This window comes from Prionailurus viverrinus, chromosome X (genome assembly GCF_022837055.1).
Source record: "Prionailurus viverrinus isolate Anna chromosome X, UM_Priviv_1.0, whole genome shotgun sequence".
In the NCBI taxonomy this organism is placed as follows: domain Eukaryota; kingdom Metazoa; phylum Chordata; class Mammalia; order Carnivora; family Felidae; genus Prionailurus; species Prionailurus viverrinus.
In genome coordinates, this window is record NC_062579.1 from 76,026,478 (window position 1) to 76,039,716 (window position 13,239).

General features: G+C 39.3%; 1 protein-coding gene across 1 annotated transcript; it reads right to left on the minus strand.

Annotated features, from left to right (window-relative positions):
• Positions 1-968: 968 nt before the first annotated feature.
• Positions 969-3,138, minus strand: TCEAL8 (transcription elongation factor A like 8). Its single transcript, XM_047844826.1, has 3 exons — positions 3,021-3,138; positions 2,555-2,625; positions 969-1,949 (listed from the first exon to the last, which is right to left on the minus strand). Exon 3 carries the CDS (start codon positions 1,907-1,909, stop codon positions 1,556-1,558), a length of 354 nt encoding a protein of 117 aa, XP_047700782.1. The 5' UTR covers positions 1,910-1,949; positions 2,555-2,625; positions 3,021-3,138; the 3' UTR covers positions 969-1,555.
• Between the last annotated feature and the right edge of the window lie 10,101 nt (positions 3,139-13,239).

The window sequence follows — 13,239 nt, forward strand, 5'->3', positions numbered from 1 at the left end:
TAAAACATGATGTCTCAGTTAAACACAAGTATGTGAGGCTGTCAGGAAGAAAAGAGTTTTTGTTCTGTAGGGGAAATAAAATTCTGAACATTTACATAGTAGCCTTTCTATTAGCGCATTTATACAGTTCCAAGTCTTTTTTTCTTTTTTCACGTTTCAACTGGGGATGGGATGGGGTGAAGGAAACTATTCCCTTAGATCGGTTTCCTGTATTGTTTTGTGCAATTTATGCATATTCAGTCTTCTGAACCAGTAGGACGAGCCTGCCAGGCGCCTTCAGGGAGAGATTATCTCACAAGAGAAGACAAAACTTTAGTTAGTCCTTAGACCTAAAGCAGCAACTCTGACTACAGCACTTTTTTTACTCAAACTTATACCTTGGTCCTACTCCCAAAATAACCTCATCATGTCTGACTCCTAGTTAGAGGAAGGGTCCTGGGATTAAAAACAAAAGGAGCTGTTTTGCTAAAAACTCTGCAAGACACTGTGGCTCAAGCAATCCTAGAGCAGTCTCACCTGTGTTAAGGGTCACTATAAAGCAGACAGGCTTCAGAAAAGAATGGAGGTTCAACCCAGTAAGGACTCCAGGAAATTGAGTGGGATTTGGCACCCAAGCACTCCAATGTGTCAGGAGCAGTGAGGGCCAGCAGAGAGTAAAGGACCCAGCAGAAGAGGTAGTAGTGCCCACCAGGCATGGCAGAACCCAGGGGAGGAGTGGGGTTCAATAGCAGATAACTGGCATGGAAGCCCCCAATGCCCTGCCTACTAGTGAACTTGTTCCTGAGCACAGGTAAGTCATGCCAGGGACTTCCCTCCAATAACTGATGTTCTGTAGTGGGTTGGGGTTCTGTATGCACAGGTGGGAATGAGTCTACTTGGCACAGCTCAGTGTTGCCTCATTTCTTCCTTATAGCAGCTCTGTGAGGCAAATGTTTTCCCCATGAAAAGACTGAGTCTAAGCAAGTGTATCTGCAATAATTGCCAGTTTTATTCCTCTGGCTAAGAGATCCAGAGGTAGTTTGAGGTTTACATATTTCTTTTAGTTATTCCATCAAGAATTTAGGTGCCCCCATTGCCCTTATAAGCTGGTTGCAAATTATTTGACTCTTACTTATAAAACTTTTATTCTTTTTGTGTGTGTGACATGTGTTCATGAAAAAATACATATAAGCAGAAAGAAAAAGCTCACGCTACACAGAAATAAGCAGTTAAGTTTTTGATATATGTATGTATGTATACACACGCACGCACACACACAATTTGGGATTTAATCCTACATATGTGAGCTGATACTAAATATACTGCTTTGTAACCGGTTATGTTTTACTTTACAATATAGAATGAATATATTTTCATGCATATGTGTGAAACTTTCCAATTGAAAAACAGACCTGGAGAATGGGTCAAAATACAAAATCCAGTGAGATGCTGGTAACAAGGGAACTACCTAAAAAAAATTCCACCAGATGATTAAAATAAAACGAAAGTCAAAGATACATCAGAAAACGCTAACAGAAAGAAAGCAGGGGCCAGATTTAATATCAGACAAAAAAATTCAAGGCCTAAAGCACACAGGATAAGGGCGGCTGCGTGAATGTCTTTGCTTCCAATGCATCATCACAAACTTGTTTCTTACTCTTCTTATCTCTTCCCTAAGCCTTTCCAACTCATCTACTCCTCTTATCATTTCTTCAGGGTCCAAATGCCTCACAGGAGTGTCCTCTTTAAACCCCTGGCCAGGTTGGGTCAGCCCTCCTCTAAGATTTCCTTCTGCTTCCTGGCTTACACCTTCTTCGGAAGGTTGAGGATTTCCTTCTGCCTCCTGTGGTACAGCTTCTGAAGGGCGGCCTGCCTCTGCCTTTGGCATGTTCTGTGGTTTTCCTTCATTTTCTTCACAAGACTTTTGCATGTTGAGTATTTTTCTGTTATTTCTTTTGAATAAATTAATTCTAGAAAACAAGGAAACAAAACTAGATGCCAGACAAATAGACCAGCCATAGTATGGGTTCCCATAGCGACTGGTCTCTTCTCTTTCAGGTCCCTAATATGTCTAAGTTTTCCAACTAGAGAAGCCTAGGTCCTCAGGCTCAGAACTCCCCCGACTCCACCCCTTCCTCCACCTTCCTTCCCTCCCCGTTTCGCTCCAGCTCCATCTTCCCTTCTCCCGCTCCAGCCCACCATTTCCCAGCAGGCCCTGCTTACAGGCCTCTCCTAGCACACAAACGGAAGCAGCGCAGAAGCAATTAACCCTCTCCTTAGAGGCCTGTCTCCAATATTCCCGCCCTCCTGGGCTTTCCCAAGAGGTTCCAAACTCCCGCCACTCACCTGAGACCGGGTGGTGCAGTATCTGGCCTCCCCTCCCCCTTCCCGGTCTCTCCAACCTCCCCCGCCCCCGCCCCATTTCCGCTGCAGGCTCTGCAAAGGCCTCCGGCGCTTAATCCGGATGGGGAGAGGCTGTGGCGACCCCAGGATCTGCTTTGCTGTCATCCACACTCCCAGTCCCACTCCCACTCCCGTCCCCACCCGAAGGGACCTGAGGCAACCTTACACTGACCTGCAGGGATCCAGGGGATTTTCCTGCCTCTTCCCTCACTCGATCTGTGTCGCGTCCAAAGACCAAGAGTCCTGCAGAAGGACAGAAGTGCTTGCTGAGCAGGCCAGTACCTGAATCTCGGATCCTTTTCACGATTCTAGGCCTTGTTCATCTAAAGTTGTCCTCTCCTTCCTTTTAAGGCAACCCCGCCCTCCCTCCCCGGTGCCCCCCGGCTCCCTGCAGGCAGGGAGTGGAAGGCACATGTTATTTCCCAAATTGTTTCTGTTTCTCTAGGAACCCTCAATTGGTTAGCATTCTGCCTTTCCTCCCCCATCCCCCACCCCCACCAAACAGCCCCAAATCTCCTGCAAAAAATGGGAGTTTGGCGGACTGTAATGTCAGGAAAACAGTGGCGACCCTGACTAGCTTTTGCTCTCTGGTTCCTAGACCTCAGGATCCCCAAGGCAGCGCCCGCTTTTATACTGACCTGAAAGGATCCGGGGCACTTTTCTCCTTCTCCAGCAATACGTAGCAGCTACAGGGAAACAGGCCCTGGACTATAAGGACTTCTGCACACGTCGACTCCTGGTCACGTGAGGGTCGCGTCATCAATGAGCTCCAGTCTTCAGTTACTCCTCCCATTTAACACTGCAGTCCGCCCCCTGCATTCCCTCCAGTTGATACTGTCAATCTTTTTTCGTATTTGCCAATCACAGACAATAGAACTGGTATCTTACTCTTGCAGTTGCTATTCGCCCTTCTTGGATTGCCAGGGAGGATCAGCTTTTAGGGGTTAATCGACCATTTCTCCTTCGTTTGGGAATTATCTCCTTCTCTCTCCTGCTTCAAATTCGCCCACCTCCTCTCCTCCGGGAAGACCTACAGTCCACCATTTCCCCTGGAGTCCTAACTAGCGTTAAAACGGGCGAAGGTGGTAGATGGGGGAAGGCGGTGGGTAGAGGCGGCAGGAAAAGAATGTAGGAGTGAGAGTGTGGGATTTTTTTTACGACTTCTTTTGAATCTTTTAATGTTTTAAGTATGATACTAAATGATCATGATATTTTACAATGATACTTAAAAATGATGCCTCATAGTCGATATTTGACACAATATGGAGGACAAGATAGTTTTATCAATTTTTAAGACTTAGGAAAAATTTCGTAATGGCTACAAATGAAATGACAGTTCGCACAACATATTGATGTTAGGAGAAAAAAATCTTATTAAAAGTGCACCTTTAAAAAAAACTGGCTCCCAGATTAATCTGTGGAAAGAAGCCCAGTTTTCTCTTGTTAACAATTTTATATAAATAATCAACTATTTTCTCTCTCTGGCTGAACTCAAGTTATCAAGTGTTAGAAGCCTGACTTTTTCATTGATGACTGATGGATGAATTCCGCTTGGGTTTCAAATAGACTTCAGACAGACCTCTTCTGTTCTCTAGGATCTGGTGCCTTGTTAATCAGATGAGTCCACAGAAAAGCCAGCTTTCCTCAGAGTGAACTTTATTTTGGAACTCAAATAGCTTTCATACACTCATTCAGAAAGGAGAGAGTTCCCTATATCTCACCATTTGGTCCCCTATATCTCACCATTTGGTGTGAGGCTTATTAGGTAGAATTTTCATTCATTCATAGCACTCTTAAGATATTCTGGTATCATTCACTTTGTTCCATTCAAAAAGAGAACTATCAACATGCATAATTGTTATGATCAGAAGCAAAGACAACATCAGTGCTGCAAAAAAATATTAGTTAAAAGTGGAAAATGATACCCTAACAACTCATAACCTTGAGTACTTGAAGGTGTGTTGTTGCCAGAAATGGTATTCTGGCTAATGGAGTCAGCTGGGGAGTCAGGGAAAGGAGGAAGTAAGGAATCTTTTGCCTAGGATGGTCACAGGGGGATGAGGCAGCCAACAACAAAGCCTGCCATGGGAAAGAAAAGGTTCAAAAAATAAATATCTTTTTCAGGCTTAATGCTTCATAATTTATATTTAAGCATGAATAATTTATTCCACAGTTGAGGGATACATTTTCTATTATTCAAGAGAGAGTTTTCAATGTAAATATAGACAGTGAATTATAAAGATGTAATCATTAACTACGACCAAATGTTTCCATTCTTTCACATGTTAAATGTGTTTATTTATTTTAGAGAGAGCGAGAGAGACATAGTGTGAGCAGGGGAGGGACAGAGAGAGGGAGACACAGAATCCGAAGCAGGCTCCAGGCTCTGAGCTGTCAGCACAGAGCCCAACACACCCACAAACCAAATTGTGAGATCATGACCTGAGCCAAAGTCCAAAGCTTAAACCGACTGAGCCACCCTGGTGCCCCATCAGATGTTACATTTAATGGGGGACAACGCAGATTTTTTAAAAAACATTATCATGCAATAAAATTGGCCCTTTTTTGTGTGGATACTTCTATGAAGTTTAACAAAAGTATAGATTTATGTAATCATCACCACAACCAGGATACAGTTCAGTCACCCCTCCAAAAAACTCCCTTATGCTACCCTTTTGTAGTCATATCTTACCCCCATCCTTGAACTCTGGCAACCACTGGTCTATTCCCAATTCCTATAGTTTTGTCTTTTGCAAAATGTTATATAAAAGAAATCTACAATATATCACATTTAGAGACAGGCTTCTTTTACTCAGCAAAATGACCTGGAAAGTCATTTAAGCTATTTCATGTAGCACTGATAGTTCATTCTTTTCTTTTTGCTGAGTAACTTTCTGTTATATGGATGTAACAGTTTATTTGTCCATTTACCTGCAGAACATTTAAGTTGTTCCTAGTTTTGAGTAATTATGAAGGGAGCTCCTATAAACATTTGTGTATAGGTTTAGGACATTATTGCCTCACGCCTGACTGTTAAGGGAACTCCTTCTCTGACCTATCTGCTTTCAGTGCCTCCTTCTCCCTTTCCAATTTACCTAGCACATTACCATCAAATTCAACTTTACTCCTCCTTATTTTTAGCTTGTTATTCTCCTGCTCGAAAGTCCTGGATGGCAACCCCACCATCAGAGAAATAAATCCTACTTTCCTCATCCTGACATTCAACATTGATCAGAATTGATTCTCAGGACCCATGTTCACAGCCTTGTCATACACTTCTCTACTGCATCAAAAGGAACTCTCATTCACTGTGCCCCAAGTATGCCTTCTTCTCTCTTTGTCATCAACATGCCATTTTCTTCCTCCTGATTACCCTCTACTTCCTCCTAAATCCTGGTCCTGCTCATTCTTAGGAGCCCAGACTTCATCACCCAGCCTCTAAAGCCACCACAACTGGAAGTGATCTCTCCCTTCCCTCTCTATTCTACATACAGGGTTTGTACCTCTTATATTGCCCTTAGTGAAAGTTGCCTTGTACCTTTGCACTTTTCTGTGTATTTGGAGGGAAGGCATATCTAATCAGGCAGATCGTCAGATGTAGGTTGAAGATGGGGAGTAGGGGGGAGTGTCAGGCTTCAGCTTACATGCTGCTTGAGTGGCTCTTATAATTTTCAACGGTGCATCTCCCAAAAAACTCAGAGTTTCAGAAGCAGCTGTTTGCAGATTGACTCACAGATGAAACTTCTTTCTGTCTGCACAAAAAAATGGAGCAGAAGTTTCATTGTCTCCTCCTCTGCTTATTCTCCTTACATGTAGTCTGAGCAACTTTGACACCATTTTTAAGGAAATATCGATAGAAAATATTGACCCTGTTTTCCTAAATACTGACGAGAGAGATCAGACACTCACTGGTGTACACTGACAGGAAGATCATACAGGTGTTTACCTTTATTCTTATCCCTGAGCAATTTCAGTGCATCAATATAACACGTAGCTACCTTCAAAATTAAATTAATCACAGTAGCTTTTAGATATAAGTAGATTTTTGAAACCAATATTACACTATATGTTAAATAACTAGAATCTAAATAAAAATTTGAAATAGAAAAATAAATATAAGTAGATACTTGAAGATAATAGCATTATATTAAAGTGAAAACTATTTTTAAAAAGGAATGAAAAATGTGCACATATTAATTTAACAATAAAGATGTGAGTTCTAGAAAGTAGATACCCTGAGCTTCTGACCTAATCAATGTCCTGTTTTCATGTACCAAGAGGACACTAGGGATGGCTGCAAAGCCCAAAGTCCTCCAAATGGTGTGAGGGCAGAAGAAAGGAAGGTAGCATTTTACCAACCTGGAGCTCTTGTACAAGACTGTGATATCCAGAATATTGTTTTCTATGTTCCCTTTATTTATGTTTTTAATGTTTATTTGAGAGAGAGAGAGCATTAGTGGGGGGGGGGGGAAGAGAGACAGAGGGAGAGAGAGAGAGGGAGAGAGAGAGAGAGAGAGAGAGACTCCCAAGCAGGCTCCTCACTGTCAGGCTGTCAGTGCAGAGCCCAATGCATGGCTGGATCTGAACCATGGGATCATGACCTGAGCCAAAATCAAGAGTTGGATGCTTAACTGTCTGAGCCACCCAGGTGCCCCTCTGTGTTCCCTTTAGAAGTCACTTCCGTAGTTTTTTGTTCTGAATCTCTATATTCAGGAACTCCTCCTGCATGTTTCTTTTTCATTGTTGTTTCAAAGCTCATCCCATAGAAGAGCTTGAGACAGCTATTCCTCTCCTTCACTTCTCTAGCACACTCTGTATGGATTGAAAGCATCCTTCCCAGCATGGCAAAATCTGCTCTACATCCAAAGATTTGGCTGCATAATGTAGATTCAAGTGGCCACCATATGAGATGATTCGCCCCTTCAGAGCACAAGCAGACATAATACATTGGGTCTTTGTTCTACTGAGAGTAGTCCACTCATGTTCTGTTAAGTGAAACACAGAAAACATGATTTCCAATTAGACTGTATCTGTTTCAGAAAGTAAACCCTTCTACCATCCCTCCATACTATATTCCCCGACATTTGGAAATTTGGCATGGATATGTTTCAAAAGTTTCACAAACTACTCAGAATAGCCATTGGCCATGTTCAAGGAAATGAACCTATCTTGAAGCACAACTTTTCATCTCTGCCAGATAATTCTGCCTGCTTCCTGAACTCACAGCTAAATGCTGCACACATTGTGGATTATTGTGGTAAAGGGTTTCTGGTTATCAGGGCATAATGCTTATGAATTGTTGTGAACCTGAAATGCTGTGTCATAACCACTGCCATTTCAAATGTTCCCATGGTATCCGTGTTGGCCACAGTTAATAGGAATCCTTGAGTTGGTCTGCTTAGACTTTTAATAATGACAGTATGCTCAAGATCCACCTCAGGTAGATTCTTTAGATTGCCTTGCTTAATTAAACCTTGAGATCCACATCTATGTAGAGCCTCTTATTGGGTTCAGGGTAGGCACACATCAGCTGTACTACAGCTTGGGCCAGGCAACCTTGTCCTGTGGCAGAAGCTGAGTTGTTTGAGAGAAAGTGCCCTTGCTAACAGGCTTGGTGCTTTTAAAAATTAAATTTATAATAAAAAGAAAGCCTCTGCTGGCCTCTTGATTCTGCCTACATTACCTGTTCTACATTATCCTTTAGATGCTGTATTTTCCCATCCTAACACTTTCACCCTGTTTTGTTGGCTTTCTACTTTGTATCCCTCCCTTACCTAAAAGTGCCATAAGGACAAAAACTTTATCTGGCTTAACTTTGTAACCACTCCAATGTTGATAGAAACAATTAAGTTGGTGGAAATAATTTAAATCAATATGGGAATGATTAAATAAATTATCCATACTGTAGAAATTGTGTAGATATAAAAAGGAATGAAAAATGTACATATAAGTGACATTGAATTATATTAAAATAATATTTTGGGGGGCCCCTGGGTGGGTCAGTCAGTTGAGTGTCTGACTTCAGCTCAGGTCATGTTCTCACAGTTTGTGGGTTTGAGTCCCACATCGGGCTCTGTGCTGACAGCTCAGATCCTGGAGTCTGCTTCAGATTCTGTGTCTCTCTCTGCCCCTCCCCTGATCATGCTCTATATCTCTCTGTCTCTCAAAACTAAAGAAATGTTAAAATAAATTAAAATTATATTTTTGATTGAAGGAAGTGGCATAACAGTATTTAGAAAATACTCTTTCATGCACATACACATGATAAATAGATATATGTGTGCATAACTAGTTTATTAAGTAGTTCAAATTTTCTGGCATAACATGGAATGGTTTTATTTTTTCAAGTAATTGCTGTCAACTGTAGTCTGTCAAATTCTCCCTTTCTCACTGAATAATGAGTCCATGTAATGACATTTCAGTTTGTTTTCTCAGCTATTTAGTCCGTTTCATTCATTAAGAGAGTTTTATTATATGGGTTCTTGAAACTCAGCCTGGTGTATTTTTTTTAAAGTTTTTGTTCTGAAATTATTTTAGTTCTAATGAAGACTTTTAAGGATCGTACAAAGAGTTCCCATATACCCTATGTCCAGCTTTGTCTAATAATTATGTTACATTTATAAAAATAAAGAAATTAACTTTTGTGCCCTACTGTTAACTAAATTACAGACTTTATTCACATTTCTCCAGGTTTTCTACAAATGACTTTTCTCTATTCCAAGATTCAACCCAGGATACAAAGTTAAAACATCTTTTTAGTCTACTCTGCTCTGTTGTAGTTTCTCAGTCTTCCTTGGTTTTCATGACCTTGACACTTTTGAAGAGTGAGGTATTTTGTAGAATGTTCCTCAATTTGGGTTTGTCTGATATTTTTCTCATAATTACACCAGAGTTACTGATTTGGAAGAAGAATATCACAGAGGTGAAATGCCATTTTCATCATAATATCAGGCTTACATGATATCAACATGACCAATCAATGGTGAAGTTAATTTTCATCACTTGGTTAAGATGATGTCTACTGGGTTTCTCCACTTATAAAGTTACTGTTTTTCTCTTTTTTTACTCTATTTGTTAGAAGCAAGTTACCAAGTCTAGCTCACATTAAAGAGGAGAGGAATTAAGTTCTACCCCCTGGATGGGGGAGTACCAAAGAATTTGTAGATATGTGTTTGAAAACAACCACAGTAGGGTGCCTGTGTGGCTCAGTCAGTTAAGCGTCTGACTTTGGCTCAGGTTATTATCTCATGGTTTGTGAGTTGGGGCCCCATGTCCGGCTCTGTGCTGACAGTTCAGAGCCTGAAGCCTGCTTTGGATTCTGTGTCTCCCTCTCTCTGAACCCCTCCCCCACTCATGCTCTGTCTCTTTCTGTCTCTTAAAAAATAAACATTTAAAAAAATTTTTTTTTAATTTTTTTTTCAACGTTTATTTATTTTTGGGACAGAGAGAGAGCATGAACGGGGGAGGGGCAGAGAGAGAGGGAGACACAGAATCGGAAACAGGCTCCAGGCTCTGAGCCATCAGCCCAGAGCCCGACGCGGGGCTCAAACTCACAGACCGCGAGATCGTGACCTGGCTGAAGTCGGACGCTTAACCGACTGCGCCACCCAGGCGCCCTAAAAAATTTTTTTAAAATGAAAAGAAAATAACCATAGTAATTAATAAATAATAGGAGTCAAATAATTTGAAACTGAAAAATATCCTGTGGATTTTTCCTGCAGCAATTATTACAATGATGTTCTTATGGTAAAATTTTTATATCACTCATTTCCTTCTACATTTAATACTTCCAAATTATTTATTATATTAAAGATTTGTCCTCCCCCTCCCCCGATTGACTTATTGATACAAATCTTTGTTTCTATCACTATGACTCATGAATTTTTAAATCTTTGGCATTATAATTCAATATGATCATTATTGTTTTTGGGTTTTTCCCCCCAAATTATACCACCCTTGGCCATAGGGGCTCTTTCAGGTTAGCATACCATTATCCTTTTTCTGCTTCCTTGCTTTCTGGTACTACAAGATATTCCAGATTCATCTTGTATTTTCCTTTTTCCAATGGCCCAATAATCAGCCACTTCTCCAAGAAATCTTGGTTACTTTTATTGGATAATCATATATAATTAAGATCTGAATGCAAGGTGTATCTGTTGCTAATGGAGTGTCATTGTTTCTAGGACTTCTCAGCTGATAGAGCAAAGAGATGTATGTATACCTACATCTATTTATTGTGTCTGTATCTCTCCTTCCCTCCTTCTCCCCTCCCCACAATACATACATTCATACTTATGACTCTAATCCATTATGACAGGTATTAATTTAGCTTTTTCTCCACTTATTTTTAAAGTTTTTTTAAAATTTATTTAAGTAATCTCTACACCCAATGTGGACTCAAACTTGCAACCCCAAGATCAAGAATTGCATGTTCTTCTGACTGAAACATTCAGGCACCCCAGTCCCTCCACTTATTTTTAACTTCTGTCACTGACAGTGAGAAACCTGGTTCTCCTTATATATGATTGATTGATTGATTGATTGACTGATTTAACCCTACTATATATTTAAAGTAGTTTCAGAATTGTTGTCATGTATATCTGTGGGAAACAAATTTCCCAATAAGAGCACAGAATTTATTTTGTCAGTTCTTTTTGTCTTCATCCTTATAATATACAGTGAAAACACTATTTTCCAAAGCATCTTAGGTCAGCTCTTTTCCCCCCACCCTTTCATAAGGTTAGGGCATTCATCTGTAATACAATGCCTCAGATTTGGATGATTTATATTTTTTCATCCCTTTTCTTTCAATCTACTTGTGAATCTAAAGTGTGTCTCCTATAAACAGCATATAGTTGGATCTTTTTAAAATTCAGTCTGACAATTTTGCCTTTCATTTGAGTTGTTTAATTCATTCACATTTGATGTTATTGATATAATTGTAATTATTTCTGCCAACTCACTTTTAGTCTGTCATATGGCTCATGTATTTTTTGTTCCTCTATTCTTCCTTTCCTTCCTTTTCCTTACATTAATTGAATATATTTTAATAAAGAATTTTAGTTTCTTTAATAACATTTTCATTATATTTTTCAGAAGTGTTTCCTTTGTGATTGTCCTAGGACTTGGCACATACATCTTAACTTACCAGGATCTCATATTTATACTAACTAAACTCCAGTAAGACATAGAAACATCATTCCCATACAGTCCTATTCCCTTTTTCCACTCATTTTGGTAATATTGTTATACATATCACATCAAAAAATCTTATAAGCCCATCCATTTTTATTATTACTTTACATAACTTTATGTATTTTATGAAAGATGCAAGAAGAAGGATAGCAAGTAATATCTGTAGAATTATGTTAGTCTCCTTATTTATCACTTCTGGTTCTCTTCGTTTCTTCAGAGGTATTTTAGTTACCTTGTGGATTCATGTCCTTATCCTAATACAGCTTTGCTCCCACCCATATCCTTTGTGCTCTTATTGGCAGATATATTTCAGCTCTATATGTTATAGCCCCAAACAACACATTATAAATGTACTGTTTTAAACAGTTCCTTTTCAAAATCAGTTAAGCGAAGGAAAGGGAAAAATATGCACTTGTACTGTCTTTTAGAATTACATAATTACCTGTATGTGTGCTTTTATTTTCCATGGATTCAAATTACTGTCTGGGGGCATTCACATTCAGAACCAGAGAACTTTCTTTAGTATTATTTGTAAGGTGAGAATGCTAGCAACAGATTCTTTCATTTTTTATCTATTTCTTTATTTTGCCATCATTTTTGAAAATTAACTTTGATGAACACAGAATTCCTGGCTAACAGGTTGTATCTGTGAGCAGTTTGAATATGTTGTCTTCCTTCCTTCTGGCATCCATTATTTTGATGATAAATTAGCTATTAATCTTACTGTGGTTCTCTTATAAGGTAGGAGTTATTTTTCTCTTGGTTTTTTCAATATTTTCTTCTTGTTTTTGGCTTTTAGTATTTTACTATGTTGTGTCTGTTTGCCAATCTCTTGCATGTATTCTACTTGAAATTCACTGAGCTTCCTGGATATGTAGATGAATATTTTTCATTAAATCTGGGAAGTTTTCAAACCTTATTTCTTTGAATTTTTTCTCCTCCTTTTCCCTCTGCTTTTGGTATTCCCATTATGTACATGTTAGTCCAATTAATACTATTCTATATTTCTCTGAGACTATTCAGTTTTCTTTTTTCTCTATTCTTTAGATTACATAAAATCTATGAATCTCAGAATTTACAAATTATTTCTTCTACTAGCTCAAATCTACTGTTTGTTTCCTCTCATGAATTTTTTATTTCATTCTTTGTACTTTTCAGAATTTCCACTTGTTTCTTTTCATAATATCTCATTTTTATTTTTTCTACTTGATTTAACATTGTTATCATACTTACCTTTATTCTTTAATCACAGGGTTTTTCATTCTTGAAATATATTTATAGTGGCTACTTTGAAGTTTTTGTTAAATTTAACATCTGGTCACTCTTGCAGGCAGTTTCTATTGCCTGCTTTGCTCCCCATACATGGGCATACTTTCCTGGTTCTCTGCATGTCTTGCAATTTTTTAGGTAATACATTTTAGCAACTCTGAGTACTTCTGTTCTTCTCCTGGGGCTTATTATTGTTGTTGTTTGCTTGTTTGTTTAGTGGCTGGCTATTTTAGTCATGTCCATTTCTTCCCAGCTATGTAAAGACTCTTTCGTTGTTCCTGAGAGGGCACAGAATTGGGTATGCCCACAGTCACTGTTGTATGACAATGGTTTTGTCAGTTCTCTTCACTGTCTTTTTCCCTGAACATACTTAGCTGTTAAGCTCCACTAATA

What these genes read in the sequence shown, in the direction of transcription:
- TCEAL8 (XM_047844826.1), bottom strand. Translation starts at nt 1,909, where the DNA reads ATGCAAAAGTCTTGTGAAGAAAATGAAGGAAAACCACAGAACATGCCA.